The sequence below is a fragment of the Ranitomeya variabilis genome, chromosome 2 (genome assembly GCF_051348905.1).
Source record: "Ranitomeya variabilis isolate aRanVar5 chromosome 2, aRanVar5.hap1, whole genome shotgun sequence".
NCBI classification, from domain to species: Eukaryota; Metazoa; Chordata; class Amphibia; order Anura; family Dendrobatidae; genus Ranitomeya; species Ranitomeya variabilis.
This window is the reverse complement of record NC_135233.1, coordinates 452,786,678-452,810,485: the sequence shown is the minus strand read 5'-3', so window position 1 is coordinate 452,810,485 and position 23,808 is coordinate 452,786,678. Positions and strand designations below refer to the sequence as shown.

The window sequence follows — 23,808 nt, the reverse complement described above, 5'->3', positions numbered from 1 at the left end:
TGGTGAAACTTCTGTTTTTACACTTGTGAAAATAAAAAAAATGGTTGTGAAGTAAAATGTTTGCAAAAAAAAGTTATATGTTCATTTTTGCCTTCCACATTGTTTCAGTTCCTGTGAAGCACGTAAAGGGTTAATAAACTTCTTGAATGTGGTTTTGAGCACCTTGAGGGGTGCAGTTTTTAGAATGGTGTCACACTTGATTATTTTCTATCATATAGACCCCTCAAAATGACTTCAAATGTGATGTGGTCCCTAAAAAAAAATGGTGGTGTAAAAATGAGAAATTGCTGGTCAAATTTTAACCTTTATAACTCCCTAACAAAAAAAATGTTGTTTCCAAAATTGTGCTGATGTAAAGTAGACATGTGGGAAATGTTATTTATTAACTATTTTTTTTACATATCTCTCTGATTTAAGGGCATAAAAATACAAAGTTTGAAAATTGCAAAATTTTAAAGTTTTTTGCCATATTTCTGTTTTTTTTCATAAATAATCGCAAGTAATATCGAAGAAATGTTACCACTAACATGAAGTACAATATGTCATGAAAAAACAATCTCAGAATCAGCAAGACCCGTTGAAGCGTTCCAGAGTTATAACCTCATAAAGTGACAGTGGTCAGAATTGTAAAAATTGGCTCGGTCATTAAGTACCAAATTGGCTCTGTCACTAAGGGGTTAAACACAGGCAGGGAAATGTTTTACCTCACAAAAAGAATCATCTGTGACCCCATGCTGTCCTGTCTGTATACTCTTTTGCATCCTCCCCTGCCCAGGAGCAGTGGTATGATCAGGCCATGTTCCTGCACGGTCAGACACGGCCATTACACAGTACACAGCAGGGGCACATTCAACCTATTAACTATTTAGAGGGAGTTGTGGTGCCTTCAGTGTTTCAACAACAATCTGGTAATAACTTGTGCTTCCATTAATGCATGGCATGTGCGAGTATAAAGTAGCCTGCAAGCCAATGTCAATCAGTGGCCACTTTTGTTAGCTGATCAGTGACCCTAGCCAATTTTATAAAAAATAGGGCGTGTATAAAAAAAATATATTAAGCCAATTTTATGTCGTTGTTATAGAATTTGAGGCAGCTTTACCAAAACTGGTTAAGAGTAAAAACTGCAGGTTACCCATCGCAACCAATCACAGCCCAGCTTTCATTCCACCAGAGCAGTTTAGAAAATAATTGCTGATCTCTGATTGGTTGCTATGGGCAACAGAAATGGCTTTTACTATAGGCAGTATTGATAGTGTAGGCCATTGGTGTTTTACTGTGTATTAACATGTAAATTCTTTTAGACCCTCAATATATGAATATATGAACGATCTTTCCGTGCGAGAAATGATTACCACAGATACACAATATACAAAGGTGTTTTTTTATTGTGTCATCATAATTTAACGTTTTATTTCATAATCAGTTGGAAGCAATAATCTGGTCCGCCCAGCTACGAAGCTCAGTGACACGGGCATAGACGCCTGGGCTTGAGGTTGAGCACGTGCTGCTTCCCCAGGACACAATACCGATAAGTGTCCAGGCGCCATTTCTCTGACAAACAAGAGGTCCGCCAGAATCACCCTGAAAGGAAAAGATTTTTTTCAGAACTTTCTTAAAATCTTACAAAACAAGATAAACCATTACTGATACAAGCATATTAATATATACAGTGGGGAAAATAAGTATTTGATACACTGCCGATTTTCCAAGTTTTCCCCCCTACAAAGAAGAGAGGTCTGTAATTTTTATCGTAGCTACACTGCACCTGTGAGAGACAGAAACTTTAAAAAAATCCACAAAATCACATTGTAGGATTTCTACATAATTAAATAGAATTTTATTGCATGAAATAAGTATTTGATCACCTACCAACCAGCAAGAATTCTATAAGAATTCTATTTATTTCTATAGCGCCAACATATTCCGTAGCACTTTACATTTTAGAGGGGTCTTGCACAGACAATAAAATACATTACAGAATAACAATAATCACATAAACAACAGATACCAAGAGGAGTGCGAGCCCTGCGGCTCACAAGCTAACAATCTATGAGGAACTAGAGGAGACACAAGATGTGGATGGTAACAATTGCTTTCATTGTTCAGAGCAGCCATAATGTAATAAATCGGGTGTTCATGTAATGCTGCATGAACCAGTTATCATCCAGAATGTGTTAAAGTACAGATACAGAGGGCTATTAAATGCATAAAGCACGTGAGAACAAGATACAAGGGTCCTGGTTATGAAGACAATATTGAATTGGCAACACAGGGATAATTAAATAAATGTGGTGAGTCGATAGGCCAGTCTGAAGAAATGCGTTTTTAGGGCACGCATACAACTGTGGGTGTTGGAGATTAATTGAATTATCCTGGGTAGTGTATTCCAAAGAATTGATGCAGCATGCGAGAAGTCTTGGAGACAGGAGTGGGAGGTTCTGATTGTTGAGGATGTTAACCTTAGGTCATCAGCAGAATGGAGGGCACAGGTAGGGTGGTAGACTGAGACGAAGGAGGAGATGTAGGATGGTGCTAAACCGTGGAGTGCTTTGTGGGTGAGAGTGATAAGTTTATATTGAACTCTGGAGTGGATGGGTAACCAGTGCAATGACAGGCACAAGGTAGAGGCATCGGTGTAATGGTTGGTGAGGAATATGATACTGGCTGCAGCATTCAGGACAGATTGGAGAGGGGAGAGTTTGGTAAGAGGGAGACCGATTAATAGAGAGTTACAATAGTCCAGACGAGAATGAATAAGAGCAACATTAAAAGTTTTTGCAGAGTCGAAAGTAAGAAAAGGTTGAATTCTAGAAATGTTTTTGAGGTGCAGATAAGAAGAGCGAGCTACTGATCGGATGTGGGGGGTGAAGGAAAGCTCTGAATCAAGTATGACCCCAAGACAGTGGGCATGTTGCTGGGGAGTAATGGTAGAACCACACATGGAAATGGCACTGTCGGGCATAGGTAGGTTAGTAGAGGGAGGAAACACAAGGAGTTCAGTTTTTGACAGGTTTAGTTTCAGATAGAGGGAGGACATGATGTTGGAGACAGCGGTAAGACGATCACTGGTGTTTTGTAATAATGCAGGTATGATGTAAGGAGTAGAGGTGTATAACCTGTTAGTTTTCTTTAAGAAGCCCTCCTACTCTGCACTCATTACCTGTATTAATTGCACGTGTTTGAACTCGTTACCTGTATAAAAGACACCTGTCCACACAATCAATCACACTCCAATGTCTCCACTCTGTCCAAGACCAAAGAGCTGTCTATGGGCACCAGGGACACAATTGTAGACCTGCATAAAGCTGGGATGGGCTACAGGACAATAGGCAAGCAGTTTGGTGAAGAGGCAACAACTGTTCACATATTTATTAGAAAATGGAAGAAACATAAGATGACTGTCAATCTTCCCCAGCCTGGGGCTCCATGCAAGATTTCACCTCGTGGGGTTAGAATTATTCTGAGAACGGTCAGGAATCAGCCCAGAACTACATGGGAGGACCTGATTGATGACCTGAAAAGGGCTGGGACCACAGTCTCAAACATTACCATTAGTAACACACTAAGCTGTCATGGATTAAAATCCTGCAGGGCACGCAAGGTCCTTCTGCTCACACCAGCCCATGCACACACCCATTTAAAGTTCACCAATGACCATCTGGATGATCCAGAGAAGGCATGGGAGGTGGTTATGGGGTCAGATGAGACCAAAATAGATCTTTTAAGTATCAACTCCACTTGCCGTGTTTGGAGGAAGAAGAAGGACACCTTCTCAACCGTGAAGCATTGTGGGGAAAGCATCTTACTTTCGGTGTGCTTTTCTGCAAAGGGGACAGGACGACTGCACCGTATTGAAGGGAGAATGGATGGGGCCATGTATCCCAAGATTTTGGCCAATATTCTCCTTTCCTCTGTAAGAGCATTGAAGATGGTCAAGGCTGGGTCTTCCAGCATGACAGTGACCTAAAATGCACAGCCAGGGCAAATAAGGAGTGGCTTAGTAAGATGCATTTCAATGTCCTGGACTGGTCTAGTCAGTCTCCAGACCTGAATCCAATAGAAAATACTTGGAGGGAACTAAACTCAATGTTGCGCAGCAACAGCCCTGAAATCTGGAAGATCTGGAGGAGATCTGTATGGAGGAGTGGGCCAAAATACCTGATGCATTGTGTGCAAACTTGGTCAAGAATTACAGGAGGCAAAGTTTTCTGTACCAAATATTAAGTTTTCTGTTGTATCAAATACTTATTTCATGCAATAAAATAAAATGTGATTATATAAAAATCATACAATGTGATTTTCTGGATTTTTTTTAGATCCTGTCACTCTGAATTCTTTGTCGGTGGGAAAACTTGCAAAATCGGCAAGGCATCAAATACTTATTTTCCCCTACTGTAGGTAGGTTAGGCCTCATTCAGACATCAGTACTCCCCATCCTTGGTTTTTACGGATAGAACTCGAACCCATTATCATCAATGGGCCTGATCAGACGTCCATGTAGTTTTGTGGACTGAGTGGTCCGCACCAAATCACAGAGTCATGCCTGATTTTGATCCAAGTCGCCAATGCAAGTCTATGGGTCCGTGAAAAAATGGGACACCAATCAGATGCTGTCTATCTTACCTTCACTGACTTTTCATAGGGGAATCTTGAGAAACTGCCATCAGTTTTATTTTTTGCATAGAAGAAAAACTGATGAAATTTTGATGGTAAAAATTGACACACTGACAAAACACTGCTGAAATTTTTTTTTCCTGCGTATAAAAAAAAATCACTGACATCCGAATGAGCCCTTAGTTGCCCAACTCCAGTCCTCAAGAGCCACCAACCGGTCATGTTTTCAGGATTTCCTTAGTATTGCCCAGATGATCATTGCATCACCTGCAGAGACAATAATTCCATCACCTGTACAATACTAATGAAATCCTGAAAAGATGACCCGTTGTTGGCTCTTGAGTACTGGAGTTGGGGAACACTGCTTTAGGTAATGAGAAAGAAAAACATTAGATAAAGGATCTCTAAAGGAAACTTGTCAGCACATTTTTACATATCGAATTAGTCATACCGCCGTATAAAAATGTTAACATTTTTTTTAGAGATTCGGTGTTAGTCATGAGAAGTCTAGTGTAGAAACGTATTTTAAATAGCTGAACACAAACCATGCATGAAGAAGATCCAGCAGCTCCAGCGCAAACCATGACATCACTGATGTTGCTTCCCCAGTAGGTCTTACATTGCTCATTGGACAACACAGGCAGGGCGGTCTGCTGCAGTTTGCTGGGAGTGCTAAATGCTGATCAGAAAATAAAGTATTGAATATCCAAAAAAGTTATATAAATATTACCGTCAATTAAATATGATTTCTGCACCAACATCCTGATTCAGTGCTGGCCCTGAGGTCCAGAAGACTTCACTTCTGTATTCATTCCTACACAAGAAGAGAGCTTCGTACCTCTCTCTGAGTGTTGGCGATGTCCTTAGAGAACACTGGCTGTCTGGCCCAGTTGACTCGCTAAAGTCACATTGACTGGAATGTTTCTTTCAGTCCGTTTGCTACATGTTAAAAGTAGACAGCACATTTACCCAGTATTGGACTATTTGCTAGCCACTGGCGTAACTTGAAACTTGCGGGCCCCATTGAAAAAAATCTTCAACAAGGCCCCCAACTATTACAAGGTCCTTCATTATATCAGTCTTTTAAATTGGGCCAGATGGACCTTTTAGGTTTCTGGGCCCAGGTGTGATTGCAACACTTGCAAATACTATGGGTACACCCCTGATGTTAGTTCAAAAGGGCTAAATTTCCGCACTGTCCTTTTTTTTTTAAAATGGGTTGATGTGCTGTCGAAAATATATATTTTTTTTTTTGCTAGCACAAACGATCCACTCATTCAATGAACAAGGATTTTGCTGCTTTGTCAGGTGATCGTTGCCATCTCTACATGGGCAGATGATTTGGAACGAGCGTTTCTATGAACACTTAACCTAAACAGGCCTGTAATCAAGCGTAAAATGGGCTAGAAGCGGTCGTTCTAACTGGACCTTTAGTCGGTGGTTGTGAATAGAGTTGTCCGTGTGAAAAAAATTATCGCATGCACTAGTCTACTCTGTATGGGATCCGATATTTTTTTGTGCACCCATAGAGTCTCATCCAAAATACATAAGAGAATAATGTACTCTGCAATTTTTTTCATGCAATCAGTCCATGACATCGCAGTCTTTTCATGGTTTCCCTACACACTCACTTAATTTCACAAGAAAACAATTGTCACCAGGAGAGCCGCTTGGCCACCGTAATTGTTAACAGCTGTTTTCCTGCAAGATTAAGTAATTATGCAAGGAAATAGAGGATAGACAGCTGCAGCACAAGGCTGTTTCAGTTAAAAGCTGCAGCATGCCCGTAATGTGTGAACACAGTCTAAGCTAAGTGTTAGTAATCATCAGTAATTGTAATTATGTGAGCCCATTGTCTTACCAAACCATTTTATCTTTCCCCATCCACTTGTAACACAGAGGCAGCCATCATCGTACACTTCACCGGGGTTAGCTAAGCACACTGGGGAGACAGTGTTGCCAATAACCGCTGGAGTGGCAAGTTTTAGCAAGGAAATGTCATTATTGATGGTGTTAGAATCCCAGTTTGGATGAGTAAAAACCTTCAAATGAGAATATTCATTTAGAATTTGTCTTTTTTTTTTCTAATTAGTTATTGTATTTTTCCCTTGGTTCAAAAAATTGTGAACAAAATATTAAAGTTCAACGTTAAAGAAAACTTTTTATTTGAATTTTTATATATATATAATTTGAATACTTCCTCCAATTGGTGCTGCACAACTGATTCTGGAAAAGTTTTTCTATTTTTTTTTGTGCCCCCTGTTCCAAAGTTATGCTCCCTGGTTATGGTGCAAATTTTCTTTTCATGTACCTGGGACTATACCACAGAGCTTCTGTATGGGCATCTACTTATTCTTTTTTAATGCTGGCCAACCAAAACACAGTGACGCTAAGTGGCATACACCCAGTTGGTTGAAGGCAAAATTTGCTCCGGAGGCGCAAAACTTTGTAACAGAGGGGCACACAAGAAAAAGAAAGATGCAGTCAAACAAATGGGAAAAAGTGGCACTCGGTGGTCAGTTGAAGAAATTCAACTTTTATTTGGAGGATCAACACATGGATGCCAGAGTGCAGACTTGGACGGCGGCCGTTTCACGTCAGTCAGATGCTTTAACAGGTCCAAGAATGGCAGAAAGTGCATAGGCGGTCAGACTGACGTGAAACGGTTGTCGTCCACGACTGCACCCGCTCCCCTGCATCCTCCTGATCACCGAGTGCCACTTTGTCCCATGTTTTTGACTGGATCTTATACGACGCTGTTTCGTTCCAAGTAGAGCAGCGGAGTCCAAGAAGCTGGAAGAACTGCCGTTTCTTGCTGTGAGCTGCACAAGGTATTTTCTATGCTGTTTGGTGCTGATTTCTTCCACTTTTAGCTACAAGAAAAAGAAAAACTGTTCCAGAATCAGTGGAAAAGCATCAATTGGAGAAGTTAATCTGTATAAATAGAGAAAAAAATCCTGTGAAAGATGCCTCTTTAAGACTCTGTTCACACTTTGTGTTCTATAGGCACCTTCATATCAAATTTACAGTAGACACCACATAGAAGCCAACAAACTCTGGTGGGGTCGTACAGGTGCCTATGGTATCTGGAGTGAACATAGCCTAATTAATTTTCATGTGTGTAAACTTTATCTTATAGACCAAAACATAAATAAAAATGAGGTATAAACTCACATTTCAAACTGCCAGAGATTGGATTGCTTCTGCAAATGAACTTCTGTCATGTTCTCCGAGAACAACACGGTCAACACGGTCAGATAACACCAAAACACCATTATGTCAACTTCTTGCATCATATTCTAAAAGAAACCCTTATAAGAGAAATTCTGTAGGTTTTTATAAAGTACCAAAATCTCTTCTTAGCTAGTCCGAAACTTTCATCTAAACTCAAAACTTTTCGAAGGACCACGGGGTGACATCAGAACTCATCACCTTCGTATTACATATTGTATAAAAATATTAAATTATTTTTTGATTGATGTGAGCAATTGTACTTACGCAAAACTGCAGTGAGCTGCTGTCACCACCCAGTTGCTGTTAATCAGGGACCCACCACAATAATGCCATCCAGTATTGTCCTGTAATATATTGAAGAATTATATAGGAAATATCTGTTCTCCATGTGGAGAGGGAATAAAAGTGCTACCAGATAATCTTTAGTGGCAGCTTATGTGGTGTGAGAGCGAAGAATAGGATACTTTTTTTTCTACACCTACGAATAAGCTATTAAAGGCTGTAAAGGGGTTTTCTAAGTTAACTAAGTTTTCCTCCAGTAGATTAAATATAAGTATAACATGTATGCACACCTACAGTGGCATGTAACAGTTTGGGCACTCCTGATCAAGATTGCTGTTATTGTGAACAGGTAAGCAACTTGAAGATGGAAATTGTTATTTTTTACATTTTAAAAACTACAAAAAGGAAAGTGAGCCAATGCAAAAGTTTGGGCACCCTTGGAGATTTTTATGCTCAGATAACTTTGACCAAGGTTTCAGACCTTAATTAGCCTGTTATAGATATGGCTTGTTCACTATCATTGTTAGGAAAGGTCACAAGATGCAAATTTCCCAGCTTTATAAAAACCCAGCCTCCTCTAACCTTATGCCAAAAACAGCAGCCATGGGTTCTTCTAAGCTGCTGCTTAGCAGTCCGAAAATGAAAATGGGGGAGGCCCACAAAGCAGGAGAAGGCTAAAATAGAAGGTAGCAAAGCATTATCAAGTTGCCCTTTCTTTAGTTCGAAATGTAATTAAGAAATGACAGTTAACAGGAACAGTGGAGGTCAAGACAAGATCTGGAAGACCAAGCAAAATTTCACTGAGAGCTGCTTGTAGGATTGCTAGAGAAGCAAATCAGAACCCCTGCTTGACTGCAAAAAAGCTTCAGAAAGATCTAAGAGACTCTGGATTTGTGGTACATTGTGCTACTGTTCAGAGAGACCTGCACAAATATGACCTTCTTGGATGTCATCAGAAGAAAACCTCTCCTGCTTTCTCACCATGAAATTCAGTATCAGAAGTATGCAAAAGGACATCTAAACAAGCCTGATGCATTTTGGAAACAAGTTCTGTGGACCTATGAGGTTCAAATAGAACTCTGGCCACAATGATCAAAGGTATGTGTGGAGAAAAAAGGGGACATAATTTCAGTAAAAGAACATCTCAAAAACCATTAAGCATGGAGGTGGATCAATCATACTTTGGGGTTGTGTTGTAGCCAATGGCACGGGGAATATGTCACGGGTAGAGAGAAGAATGGATTCAATGAAATTTCAACAAATTCTTGATGCAAACATAACACCATCTGTAAAAAAAACTGAAAGTGAAAAGAGGATGGCGTCTACAAATAATATATAAATCATAATGATCCTAACGACACGTCAAAATCCACAATAGACGACCTCAAAATGCACAAGTTAAAGGTCCTCACAGTCCCCTGATCAGAATATCTTTAAAAATCTGTGGCTAAACCTCAAAATAGCAGTGCCTGCAAGACTATCCAGGAGTCTCACAGAACTGGAAGAATTGTCCAAGGAAGAATGGATGAAAATCCCTCAAACAAGAAACAAAAGACTCTTTTCTGACTATAAAAAGTGTTTACAAGCTGTGATACTTGCAAAATGGGGGTGCTACTAGATTCTAACCATGCAGGGCGCACAAACGTTTGCATCGGTAATTTTTCTTATTGTAATTTTTAAAATGTAAAAGATTAAAGTATATTTTTTTTGCCTAAAATGCAAAGTAAATGTGTCATCTTTAATTTTAGCTCTTTTAAAAATCATTTCAACTTCAACTTGCTAAAAAAGTACTCCGAGATACGACGGACTTTCAGAGTAAAACTATGTATAGATGGAGACGAGCTAATCTCCCTGGAAAGAAATATAGATCCCCTTCGGTTTCATCGGCCTCCTCATCTGGAGAGGTGTCTGACTCCTCCCAACACTCAATGCATACCCGTTTTGGGAATACTGGCAAACGTAAATGGGAACGGAAAACTACTAATAATAAACGTGGTCAGGATTTTTTTGCTAAGAAGAATACACCTAAGGTAATCAATCTTTCTGACCACGTCTTTAGTTCTACAGATATATCTCTGCTTACTAAGAGTTTGACATTCTCACCCAGCATGCAGTTTGACCCCTTCATCGCTTTAAAAGATATACATATGTTCGCACGTGCACTACTGTTTAAGAAATGGCACCACAACGAGGAGATCCAGCAAGCGTTCCCACTTCCTGAGGAGCAGTTGGCCCTACAAAATTTGGAGGAATTGGCCCGTGAACATGTGAATCCATCATTGGGTAAGATGCCCTCTTCCCTGCTTCCTAGGTCCAAAAAATTCCCCCCCTTGTCACTATGTCCTAATATTGATATCTTTGTCAAATTAGTCTCACAGGATTTTGGCTCAATTCCTACGAATGTTGGACATGGCAACCTATCTTCTAGTGAATTGCAATCTTTAAAAAGATTAAAACAATTGAAGGATGTGGTGATCAAGCCGGCTGACAAGGGGGGGAATATTGTGGTGTGGCCCACTAAATTATATCTGACTTAGGCACAACGACTCCTTAGGGATCCCAAATGCTATAAAAAGCTAACATATAACCCTTTGATTTCTTTTAGAGAGGAGCTGGCTAAAATCTTACAAAAAGCCCTCTCGGATGGTCTAATTACTACTCAGGTCCGTGATGTTCTGTTGGGGAAGGACCACTGTATCCCCACCTTGTACTTACTACCTAAAGTTCACAAGCACCTCCAGACACCACCAGGTAGGCCTATCATTTCTGGGGTGGGTGGACTTACGGAAAACATTGGCAAATATGTGGATTCATTCCTCAAACCCCTGGTGGAGACGATACCCTCTTATTTGAAGGATACGTCTGAGTTTCTTAAAAAGATTGACTCCGTCCATGTTGACGAGGACATGCTCCTGGTCACATGTGACGTAGAGTCGCTTTATACTAATATTCGCCACCAGGATGGTTTGAGGGCTGTCTCGCATTTTCTTTCCATGACCAGCCTCTCCCCCAGTGACACTGATTTTTTGGCTCTCCTGTTAAAATTTCTCCTTACGCATAACTTTTTCCTCTTTAACGGGTCCTTCTACCTGCAGCTCCAGGGAACAGCGATGGGCGAGGCTTGTGCGCCTTCGTACGCCAATCTGTTCCTGGGGCTGTGGGAGAGGGACCTCTTCTCGTCGGATCTTGTGTCATCAATGGAGCGGGTCATATTCTGGGCCCGCTACATTGATGAAATTTTTTTGATCTGGCGTGGCACATCTTGTGAGTTACAGACTTTTATACAGGATTTAAACAGGAACCAATTGAATATACATATTACTTACAAATATGATTTTTCTCAAATTGATTTTCTAGATGTCCTGGTGGAGAGAGGTGAGGATGGGCTACTTTTGACCAGTGTTTTCCGTAAGGAAACGGCTGTGAATGCCGTTTTACATGCTTCATCTTCCCACCCACCCCACGTGATTGGTGCGGTCCCCACGGGCCAATTCCTCCGACTTAAAAGGATATGTGCCACTAATGAGATCTTTGAAATCCAAGCTGAGGATCTGAAGAACCGTTTCTTGGATCGTGGATACAGCAGAAGGAGTATTAAGAGGGCTTACAACAGGGCGAAGCACTCTAATCGTAACCATCTCCTCTATTCCTCCAAGCCAAGTAAATGCACGAACCAGGTCAGACTCATCACACAATACCACTCTAGGTGGAACCAAATGGCTGATATTGTGGCCAAACATTGGCCGATCTTGCTTGCTGATTCTGTATTGAAGCAGTACTTGCCTCCGCGCTCTTCGGTCACAGCACGTAGATCCAGGAATCTTGGTGACCACTTAGTTAGGTCTTACTTCCCACCGGTGTCCCCTTCTCCAATTTTCTCTAATGGTACCAGCTTGAATCGCCCTCCGTGGGGTTGCAGACCCTGTGGGAAATGCATTGCTTGCCCTAATATTGATTCTGCCACGCATTTTCTCTCTTCTGATGGACGTGAGTTCGCAATTACTCATTCCATCAATTGTTTGACAACTATGGTGGTATATCATGGGACTTGCCCGTGTGGCAAGATATATATTGGGCTTACGACACGTACCCTTAAGGTCAGAGCACGTGAACATATTTGTGATATCTTGGCAGCTTCAAAAGAGAAAAATGTGGAATGTCTCAAAACTATCCCTAGGCACTTTAAGCTGCACCACGCATGTGATCCCTCTGGTTTTAGAATTAAGGGTATAGACCACCTGATTGTTAGCCTACGTGGTGGAAATTTGAGTCGCCATTTGGCACAGAGAGAATCACGGTGGATATGGAGACTCAAAACGCTACATCCCCATGGTCTCAATGAAACTTTGAGCTTTGCCCCATTCCTTTGATCATCCTCTTTGTTACACTTTTAATTGGCATCCTCTTTATTGGTTTGCTTTTTAATACGTTGTTGTCTTTTCACTGTTTTTAACTTCCCATTATTCTTTTACAGGTTTGGCCTATAGTGGTCTTTCTTCTTCTTTTTTACTATGTGGTATGGAGGGATACCTGCATCTTAGTTTGGACTTGGGCAGGACATCATTATCCTAAACAGCACCTTTATTGTGTGGACCTATGTTTTTTGCATCTGCATTTATTCGTACTGTTATATGTGCTGCTTTGGTATCTAGTAGTGCATATGCTGTATTATGTACTTTCTTGGCACCACACATGTATATGCACCTAATTTTGGCACTGTATATTGTGCACAGCTTTCTAATGTTTATACTTATGTCTTATGCACTGTATTAAATATAATATGTACTTTAATTTTATGTAATTTTATGTATTGCATCATTTAATATATATTTACCCTTGGTGGTACTTTTGTAGTATATATTTAGCACCATGCACTTTGTATTATTGCTTATAGTAATCTCCTGTATCACACATTGTATATATATCCATATTGATTGTTTCTTTATTTATTTATTTATATACCTCTTTGTTGTCTTTGGAGGTATTGAGAATATGCACTTTGCACCATTGCACTTTGCAGTGTTTTATATTCCATTGTATTTTTAAGATGCTGTTAACTATCTTTGATTTGGATATGTTCGTGCCCTTTTTTGCAATTTTGCCCATACCTTGCTTTTAACTGTTTGTAAAGTGACTGGTCAGACCCCCTTTTCTCTGTGGCCACTCACCAGCTCCCGTGCGCATGCGCGTCGGCGCCCCGTTGCTGGGCAACTCTAGCGGCGTCTCCATGGCATGGTTGTGGGCTGCGCCATCTTCTCCGCTCACGTGATCCTGTGTGGGCGGTGCTTGATGGTGCTTCCGCTTCCTCGCCTTGACTTCGCTGGCGTTGCTCCAGCTGCGGGATGCGACCCGACCGCGTATGCGCCGACACATGGCGCTGGGTTTACGTTTTGATTGGCCTCTCTCCCTATAAAAAGCAAATTTCTCCCATGATGCCATACCCCCGGAAGAAGGCACGGAGCCGAAACGCGCGTTGGGGTGGGTGGCATCGTGGCACTGCAGGTAAACTGTGATACTCCTTTGTCTTTCATGGTTGCGCACTTTGTCTATCACTTGGCATTTTTTTGCCTATGACCTGTGGGCATACTTACCTTGGTACACGGTGTAGTAATCTATAGATATACGTTTCAGCCCTATTTTGCCCATGGTTACATGTGTATGCCTGTCCATGCTTACTAACATCTATTCACTGGCATTTGTTTACCTATTGGTGCCCACCCTGCCACCCTTTTTGTGATGTGTCCTTGTCATTCCCTGTGCTTTTATGATTATCTGTTACCCTTTTTTTATTAATAAAGTTTTTCTCTGATTATTTGGTTCTTTTGGTGCTTTATCGTTTCGTTTTTGGCTTTTCTCGTGTCATATGCACTGAACCACTATATATCCTGGCACCCCTATTACATATTGGTGTGGGTGTAGTGTTTGGTTTGGAATTTATGATTTAATAAGTATAACATGTATGCACACCTACAGTGGCATGTAACAGTTTGGGCACTCCTGATCAAGATTGCTGTTATTGTGAACAGGTAAGCAACTTGAAGATGGAAATTGTTATTTTTTACATTTTAAAAACTACAAAAAGGAAAGTGAGCCAATGCAAAAGTTTGGGCACCATTGGAGATTTTTATGCTCAGATAACTTTGACCAAGGTTTCAGACCTTAATTAGCCTGTTATAGATATGGCTTGTTCACTATCATTAGATAATAGAATTACACACGGCACTCGAGGTTCCTATGTGGTGCTCAAGTAGGGTTTCCAGCCCGTAAGTCCAATAATCAAAGGCGGTCTCCGGGAACCTCTGCCTCCACGCCACATAGCTGGCATATAAGCGCCGTCCGTAGTGGCGATCTTGGCGCCAGTACCCAATACAGCCTCTTCAGGAACACAGAGGCGTGTTTCGCCTCTCTTCATTTTGTCCCGGGGCACCCAAGGCAGGCCTATTTGGCACTGATACACCTACGTGCAGTTTTTTCCAGTTTGATAATAAGGAATTTCTGATGAAGGTCTGATGTATGGACCGAAAACGTTTAATTCTTTAACTGGATGCACAAATAAAATGGAATAATCATCTTGCAAATATTCTCCAGAGTGCCAAGTTATTTTGATTATTGTTCACTATCATTGTTAGGAAAGGTCACAAGATGCAAATTTCCCAGCTTTATAAAAACCCAGCCTCCTCTAACCTTATGCCAAAAACAGCAGCCATGGGTTCTTCTAAGCTGCTGCTTAGCAGTCCGAAAATGAAAATGGGGGAGGCCCACAAAGCAGGAGAAGGCTAAAATAGAAGGTAGCAAAGCATTATCAAGTTGCCCTTTCTTTAGTTCGAAATGTAATTAAGAAATGACAGTTAACAGGAACAGTGGAGGTCAAGACAAGATCTGGAAGACCAAGCAAAATTTCACTGAGAGCTGCTTGTAGGATTGCTAGAGAAGCAAATCAGAACCCCTGCTTGACTGCAAAAAAGCTTCAGAAAGATCTAAGAGACTCTGGATTTGTGGTACATTGTGCTACTGTTCAGAGAGACCTGCACAAATATGACCTTCTTGGATGTCATCAGAAGAAAACCTCTCCTGCTTTCTCAGCATGAAATTCAGTATCAGAAGTATGCAAAAGGACATCTAAACAAGCCTGATGCATTTTGGAAACAAGTTCTGTGGACCTATGAGGTTCAAATAGAACTCTGGCCACAATGATCAAAGGTATGTGTGGAGAAAAAAGGGGACATAATTTCAGTAAAAGAACATCTCCAAAACCATTAAGCATGGAGGTGGATCAATCATACTTTGGGGTTGTGTTGTAGCCAATGGCACGGGGAATATGTCACGGGTAGAGAGAAGAATGGATTCAATGAAATTTCAACAAATTCTTGATGCAAACATAACACCATCTGTAAAAAAAACTGAAAGTGAAAAGAGGATGGCGTCTACAAATAATATATAAATCATAATGATCCTAACGACACGTCAAAATCCACAATAGACGACCTCAAAATGCACAAGTTAAAGGTCCTCACAGTCCCCTGATCAGAATATCTTTAAAAATCTGTGGCTAAACCTCAAAATAGCAGTGCCTGCAAGACTATCCAGGAGTCTCACAGAACTGGAAGAATTGTCCAAGGAAGAATGGATGAAAATCCCTCAAACAAGAAACAAAAGACTCTTTTCTGACTATAAAAAGTGTTTACAAGCTGTGATACTTGCAAAATGGGGGTGCTACTAGATCCTAACCATGCAGGGCGCACAAACGTTTGCATCGGTAATTTTTCTTATTGTAATTTTTAAAATGTAAAAGATTAAAGTATATTTTTTTGCCTAAAATGCAAAGTAAATGTGTCATCTTTAATTTTAGGCGAACTGAAGACCGCGCACACCAGATAGATTTAGGGTGGTTTATTGAAGCCTACGCGTTTCAAGAGCTATCATATATGCGCTGAAGAAGAGAGCAAGATAGCTCTTGAAACGCGTAGGCTTCAATAAACCACCCTAAATCTATCTCGTGTGCGCGGTCTTCAGTTCGCCTAAGACTATTACCTCCAGCATCCTTTTGGATTCTTGTGGAGACCTGCTGCTACGATTATGCCTTCTTGGGAGTTGTGACCCAGTTTCACAACTTCAATAGGTGAGCACATTCCCTACAAAGGTTTGTATGTGTGTTTTTTAAACAGTGTGACACATTGGGGGCGCCTTGTCTTTTTTCTTTTTTCATCTTTAATTTTAGCTCTTTTAAAAATCATTTCAACTTCAACTTGCTTAACTGTTCACAATAACAGTCATTTTGACCAAGGGAGCACACACTTTTACAAACCACTGGTTTTATTTTTCCTCCACTCGGGGTGGGAATTGGTGGGTCCTGATTGTGAAAGGGGTGATTGAGGGAGTGTAGAAAAGAAGATGAGAAGGTGGAGAGAGGGAGAAGGGGAAAAGGAGGGATAAAAAGGTAGAAGGCGGAAAAGAAAAATCAATGACCAATCACCAACCTCAGCTGTCTTGCTCTGTATACTGCCGATGCTAAGTGATTGGTTGCAGCAGTCATGTGAGCTATGCAGGCAATGACCACTGCAGCCAGGTAAGAAGGCCAGCAGGGAGGAGCAGGGATGTAGGAAGGCTCAAATCAGTTTCTACATTTCTATGTGTAGTGATGGAGGGGGTCAACTCTTTTAAAAATTTGGAAAACTGCCTAAATGAAGAGCATTTTTTTTCTTATATTTCAATAAGAAATTACAAGGGAAATAACTTTTATATTTTTCAATTCAACAGTTATAAATAGCCATATGGGGGCTTGTTTTTTGCTGGTAGAGTTGTATTTAGCTGCCATCGACAGCCACAACAATAAACAGCCAAGGTCCAGCTGCAAAGGCCAGAAATGCAGATATGTCAGATTCTGTCCGTTTAGAGTAGACCCTTAGATGCTTTGGTCAATCCTCCCCATGGGATCTTAGGGGGATGGCTAAGCACTCCATTAGTGTTTATTGATTAAATACCTTAAAAAAGGTATTCAAATGTGCTCTGCATATACATTAAAATAATGTGAGAAAATTTAACTTTGGCAGCGTTCATCTTTATGTAGATACTAGCTGAAGAGCCCGGCGTTGCCTGGGCATAGTAAATATCTGTGGTTACTTATAGCACCTCACTTCTCTTATTTTCCCATCATGCCTCTCATTTTCCCCCTCACATCTCTCATTTTCTCCCTTACACCTCTCATTTTCCCCCCTCACTCCTCTTATTTTCCCCCTCACTCATCTCATTCCCCCTAACACTTGTCATTTCGACCTCACATCTGTCATTTTCCGATCACTCCACTATTTTCCCTCACTCCTCTCATTTTACACTCACACCTTTTCATTTTCACCTCACACCCCTCATTTTCACCTCACACCTCTCATTTTCCCCTCAGTATATATATACGTTTGTCATCTCCCTTATATATAGTATACACCTGTATGTCATCTCCTGTATATAGTATATACCTGTATGTCATCTCTTCTGTATATACTATATACCTGTATGTCATCTCCTCCTATATATAGTATATACCTGTATGTCATCTCCTGTATATAGTATATACCTGTATGTCATCTCCCCTGTATATAGTATATACCTGCTGTATTTCATCTCCACCTCTATATACCTATGTGTCATCTCTTTTATATAGTATATACCTGTATGTCATCTCCTCTTGTATATAGTATATACGTGTGTCATCTCCTCCTGTATATAGCATATACCTGTAAGTCATCTCCTGTATATAGTATATACCTGTGTGTCATCTGCTCCTGTATATAGTATATACCTGTGTGTCATCTCCTCCTGTATATAGTATGTACCTGTATGTCATCTCCTGTATATAGTATATACCTGTGTGTCATCTGCTCCTGTATATAGTATATATCTGTGTGTCATCTCCTCCTGTATATAGTATATACGTGTGTCATCTCCCCTGTATATATTATATACCTGTGTGTCATCTCCTCCTGTATATAGTATATACCTGTGTGTGATCTCCTCCTGTATATAGTATATATCTGTGTGTCATTTCCCCTGTATATAGTATGTACCAGTATGTCATCTCCTCCTGTATATAGTATATACCTGTGTGTCATCTCCCCTGTATATAGTATATACCTGTGTGTCATCTCCTCTTTTATATAGTATATACCTGTATGTCATCTCCTCCTATATATAGTATATACGTGTGTCATCTCCTCCTGTATATAGTATATACGTATGTCTTCTCCTCCTGTATATAGTATATACCTGTAAGTCATCTCCTCCTGTATATAGTATATACCTGTGTGTCATCTGCTCCTGTATATAGTATATATATGTGTGTCATCTGCTCCTGTATATAGTATATATCTGTGTGTCATCTCCTCCTGTATATAGTATATACGTGTGTCATCTCCCCTGTATATAGTATATACCTGTGTGTCATCTCCTCCTGTATATAGTATATACCTGTGTGTCATCTCCTCCTGTATATAGTATATATCTGTGTCATCTCCCCTGCATATAGTATGTACCTGTATGTCATCTCCTCCTGTATATAGTGTGTACCTGTATGTCATCTCCTCCTGTATATAGTATATACCTGTGTGTCATCTCCTCCTGTATATAGTATATATTTGTGTGTCATCTCCCCTGTATATAGTATATACCTGTGTGTCATCTCCCCTGTATATAGTATATACCAGTGTGTCATCTCCTCCTGTATATAGTATATACCTGTATGTCATCTCCCCTGTGTATAGTATATATGTGTGTGTCATCTCCTCCTGTATATAGTATATAGTATATACCTGTATGTCATCTCCTCCTGTATATAGTATATACCTGTGTGTCATCTCCCCTGTATATAGTATATATGTGTGTGTCATCTCCCCTGTATATAGTATATACCTGTGTGTCATCTCCCCCTGTATATAGTATATACCTGTGTGTCATCTCCCCTGTATATAGTATGTACCTGGGTGTCATCTTCTCCTGTATATAGTATATATCTGTGTGTCATCTCCTCCTGTATATAGTATATACATGTGTGTCATCTCCCCTGTATATAGTATGTACCTGTGTGTCATTTCCTCCTGTATATAGTATATATCTGTGTGTCATCTCCTCCTGTATATAGTATATACCAGTGTGTCATCTCCTCCTGTATATAGTATATACCTGTATGTCATCTCCTGTATATAGTATATACCTGTGTGTCATCTCCCCTGTATATAGTATATAGGTGTGTCATCTCCCCTGTATATAGTATATACCTGTGTGTCATCTCCCCTGTATATAGTATATATGTGTGTGTCATCTCCCCTGTATATAGTATATACCTGTGTGTCATCTCCTCTATATAGTATATATCTGTGTGCCATCTCCTCCTGTATTAGACCTCGTTCACACGTTATTTGCTCAGTATTTTTACCTCAGTATTTGTAAGCTAAATTGACAGCCTGATAAATCCCCAGCCAACAGGAAGCCCTCCCCCCTGGCAATATATATTAGCTCACACATACACATAATAGACAGGTCATGTGACTGACAGCTCCCGTATTTCCTATATGGTACATTTGTTGCTCTTGTAGTTTGTCTGCTTATTAATCAGATTTTTATTTTTGAAGGATAACACCAGACTTGTGTGTGTTTTAGGGCGAGTTTCATGTGTCAAGTTGTGTGTGTTGAGTTGCGTGTGGCGACATGCATGTAGCGACTTTTGTGAGATGAGTTTTATGTGGCGACATGCTTGTAGCAACTTTTTGTGTGTCGAGTTGCATGTGACAGGTTAGTGTAGCAAGTTGTGTGCAGCAAGTTTTGCGCATGGCGAGTTTTGCGAGTGGCGAGTTTTATGTGTGGTGCGTTTTGAGTATGTGCAAGTTTTGTGTGAGGCAACTTTTGCATGTGTTGCAACTTTTGTGCATGTGGCAATTTTTCCGCGTGTGCAAGTTTTGCGTGTGGCGAGTTTTCCATCAGGCGAGTTTTGCACATGTGGTGAGTTTTGCGTGAGCCTAGTTTTGCATGTGGCGAGTTTTGCGCGTGGTGAGTTTTGAGTGGCGACTTTTGTGTTTTGACTTTTATGTGGCGAGGTTGGTGTATGTGTGGTGAAATGTGTGCTGAGGGTGATATATGTGTTCAAGCACGTGGTAGTGTGTGGAGCATTTTGTGTGTGTGTTCATATCCCCGTGTGTGGTGAGTATCCCATGTCGGGGCCCCACCTTAGCAACTATACGGTATATACTCTTTGGCGCCATCGCTCTCACTCTTTAAGTCCCCCTTGTTCACATCTGGCAGCTGTCAATTTGCCTCCAACACTTTTCCTTTCACTTTTTCCCCATTATGTAGATAGGGGCAAAATTGTTTGGTGAATTGGAACGTGCAGGGTTAAAATTTCGCCTCACATCATAGCCTATGACGCTCTCAGGGTCCAGACGCGTGACTGTGCAAAATTTTGTGGCTGTAGCTGCAACGGTGCAGATGCCAATCCCGGACATACACGTATACACACACACATTCAGCTTTATATATTAGATGGAAATACCAGCTCCCGTACGCGCTTGGCAGTTGGAGGCACGAGATCCATGGGACAAGATCCAATCACATGTGGATGAAAGGAGGGATTGATCCAGCTTTCAGAATTTTTCCCAAAAACATTTTTATTTGATAGGAGAAGGTGGAAAAAAATATGTACAAAAATCAGTAAAAGGTTAGCATAGCAGTGGTTGACAGAGGAAGGAGGCTCCCTCTGTCTATCAATATTTGTTTAGGTTTTTCATTGTGCAAAATTAGTATTGCTCCCTGCACACATCCAGTTTTCACATATATATGTTCTAGCCATATATTTCATAAATAGAATATGTACCCATTATGGGGTTATTCAAATGTCTGGGGGGTTTGAGGACCTTAATAAAACAAGACTATTTTTTACCCCGATCACAAATCAAAGTCGCCCATTCAAGTCTATTGGTCTACTTTTTACTAAAAGTTTGCCGGAAGAAACTTGAGAAACTTTCATCCTTATTAACTTTCCATACAAGAAAAATTGATGAAATACTGTAAAAAAAAAAAGTGACACATTGACCATAGACTGATAAAAATCATGTCAAAATATTGATGAGAATCGGAACGTTTCTCAAGTAGCAAAAAAAAACTAATATAAAACATTTAAAAAGATAGATTTGGTATCACCTACATAAACAAACAATAATCTAAGTTTTTAAATGTATGATGGCAGCAGTAAAAACTACAACTTGCTCTATGAAAAAAACAAGCCCTCCTATAGCTGTGATGATGTTGAAATAAAAACCCATGATTCTTGGAAGATGGTGGTGAGAAAAATCAAGAAAAAAGACCCAAAATATGCATTGTTACCTGAAGAGAGACTTGCCAGGGCCAAGATCCTGGAACTGACTCTTCACCATTGACTATCCTGGCATAGCCAGAGACAACAGGGTTGATAGCAGGAACTCCGCAGCCTGGTAAAAACAAGGATTTCAATATTATTAAAATATTTAAAAAAATATTATAAAATGTGTAACATTTAGCATATTTATATTTAGTAAAATGTAAACTGTTTCTAATCTACAAATGTCATTTTAACTCTTTGTTTAGCTCCTTGTTATCCATGCAGTTATTAGACTCGTATAATCATTGTTGTTCCTGTTTGCTGATTACAGTGTTTTTGTAATTAGCTGTAAATCTAATTATACAAATTACATGCCACAATTGAATTTACCATAAGCTGCACTGTCCAAAGCCAAACAGGAGAAAATCAGAAGGAAACCCATAGTGATCACTTTCTTTATTCACATGAAGAACTTTTATAAAAGATTCCAAGATGTGAGATAAGGATTGGCTTACTGATTGGTTAAAATGTACAAAGCAAGGTGAGTAAATATTTGGGGTGATCATTTACAACCTTACTCATTCCAGCAATGACATTTATCTTAAAAGCTTTTTTTTACATTTTGTAGCATTAGGCTACGTTCACACGATCCTTTTTTCACTGCGGATTTTTCAGGTCCTTTTTTGGACAAATCCGCAGTGAAAACCGCAGTGCTTTTCACTGCGGGTTTTGATCCTTTTTCTACTGCGGATTCCACTGCGGGTTTCCAACTGCAGTTTCCTATTGGTGCTGTTGGAAACCCGCAGCGGAATCCGCAGAAAGAATTGACATGGTACTTCTTTTTTCCGCAGGCAAATCCGCGCTGATTTTCCTGGGGAAAAAAGGATCGTCGGCACAGCGGGTTTTGTTTTCCATTGGGTTACATTGTACTGTAACCTGCATGGAAAAAGGATGCGGATCCGCAGCTGCAATTCCGCTGCGGATCCGCACCAAAAACCGCACCGTGTGAACGTAGCCTAAAAGTAGTAAATATTTACTAAGACTAAAATTGTTATCTACAATACAATGTTCTAATGTTGCCGTAAAGAAAAAAATATAGAATTTTGGACGGATGTATGAAATTTAGTCTAGATGTTATCCTGTTAGTAATCAGGAAAAATATATATAATGGGACTTCATCTGCTATTTGAATTTACTATGACCTGTTTTCCTGTATTTGCATGAATCTGCCAGCCCTCACCTTGGGCATGTACACACTCGGAGAGCAAAATGCTGCAACAGCACGCTGTATTGTGGTGGTGTGTGCGATTGTGATATTTGACTAGTAAAACAACTATGGAAAACGTTAAACATATGAAAAAAAAAATATATATATATATATATTGTAAAGCTGCAGTAGCTTCGTAAGCAGTGAAGAAGCAGCGACCCACAAATTCAAACACAAAAGTCTCTTTTAATGTGTTTCTTCACAGCATTAAAGTCCAATTCATATACATGCATATAACTTCAGTGGATATTATCAGTGACCAGTTTACACCGGTTCAAAGCAATACATATCACATGGCTTTAGATTTGCGGTCCCTGAACAGGCCAGACTTCCCTTGTCCGGTTTCCCTGGGCAACCGCACGACATCTCACAGTCTCTATACATCTCCATACACACAGCCTCATATGTTGCAGACACTCCACACACCAGCCCTCCTCTAACTAGTTCTCGTGGGTGTCCTGCATCGCTGTATCACAGTCTCTTTACAGACTCTTTACTCACACAGTCGTACACAGCTCAGGATATCCTCTGGATAGCAGCCTGGCACCATATCCACCTGTTTGCAATCGTTGCACATGCTAGTCCTCTTTCGGGCACAGGACATCCACCTCCAGGCACAGGACTGTCCACATCCAAGACCAGTACCATGGATGACTTGCATCTCTGTGTACACTGCGGGTGCCAGGCTATTCAGCTGCCCTGGGTGCTGGCTCTGCTGGCCTGTGCCTCCATGCACTCTGCAGACCAGCACACACCAGACTGACACTGACATGCACCTGGCACACCTGACACCACCCGACACACCCATACCCCTTACTGCAGGGTTTTTAAACACACACAAACCTGTGGCCTTCAGACACCTGGAAAACCCGGACCGGAAATCTGTGACTCTCATGCACACCTATGGACTTCATCCATCTGCATGCACATTCTGGGGAGAACAAACAGTGCCCCCTAGCTGTATCAGAGGCCACGGCCTCACAATATATATATATATATATATATATATATATATATATATATATATATATATATATATATATATATATATATATACATATATATAAATTTACCC

General features: G+C 40.4%; 1 protein-coding gene across 1 annotated transcript; it reads right to left on the bottom strand.

Annotated features, from left to right (window-relative positions):
* Positions 1-1,419: 1,419 nt before the first annotated feature.
* On the bottom strand, positions 1,420-21,908 carry LOC143803835 (chymotrypsin B-like). Its single transcript, XM_077281602.1, has 8 exons — positions 21,857-21,908; positions 21,493-21,596; positions 8,113-8,192; positions 7,607-7,700; positions 7,326-7,487; positions 6,476-6,698; positions 5,160-5,293; positions 1,420-1,581 (listed from the first exon to the last, which is right to left on the bottom strand). Exons 1-8 carry the CDS (start codon positions 21,906-21,908, stop codon positions 1,420-1,422), a joined length of 1,011 nt encoding a protein of 336 aa, XP_077137717.1.
* Between the last annotated feature and the right edge of the window lie 1,900 nt (positions 21,909-23,808).

Bases quoted from the DNA above. Each gene is read 5' to 3' on its own strand.
- LOC143803835 (XM_077281602.1), bottom strand. From the start codon at position 21,908: ATGGGTTTCCTTCTGATTTTCTCCTGTTTGGCTTTGGACAGTGCAGCT. The intron at 7,701-8,112 runs GTAAGTACAATT...TGTTCACTCCAG, and splicing joins GCAGCTCACTGCAGTTTTGC to ATACCATAGGCACCTGTACG. The intron at 6,699-7,325 runs GTGATCAGGAGG...ATAACTAATTAG, and splicing joins ATGGGACAAAGTGGCACTCG to AAAAAAAAAAGACAAATTCT.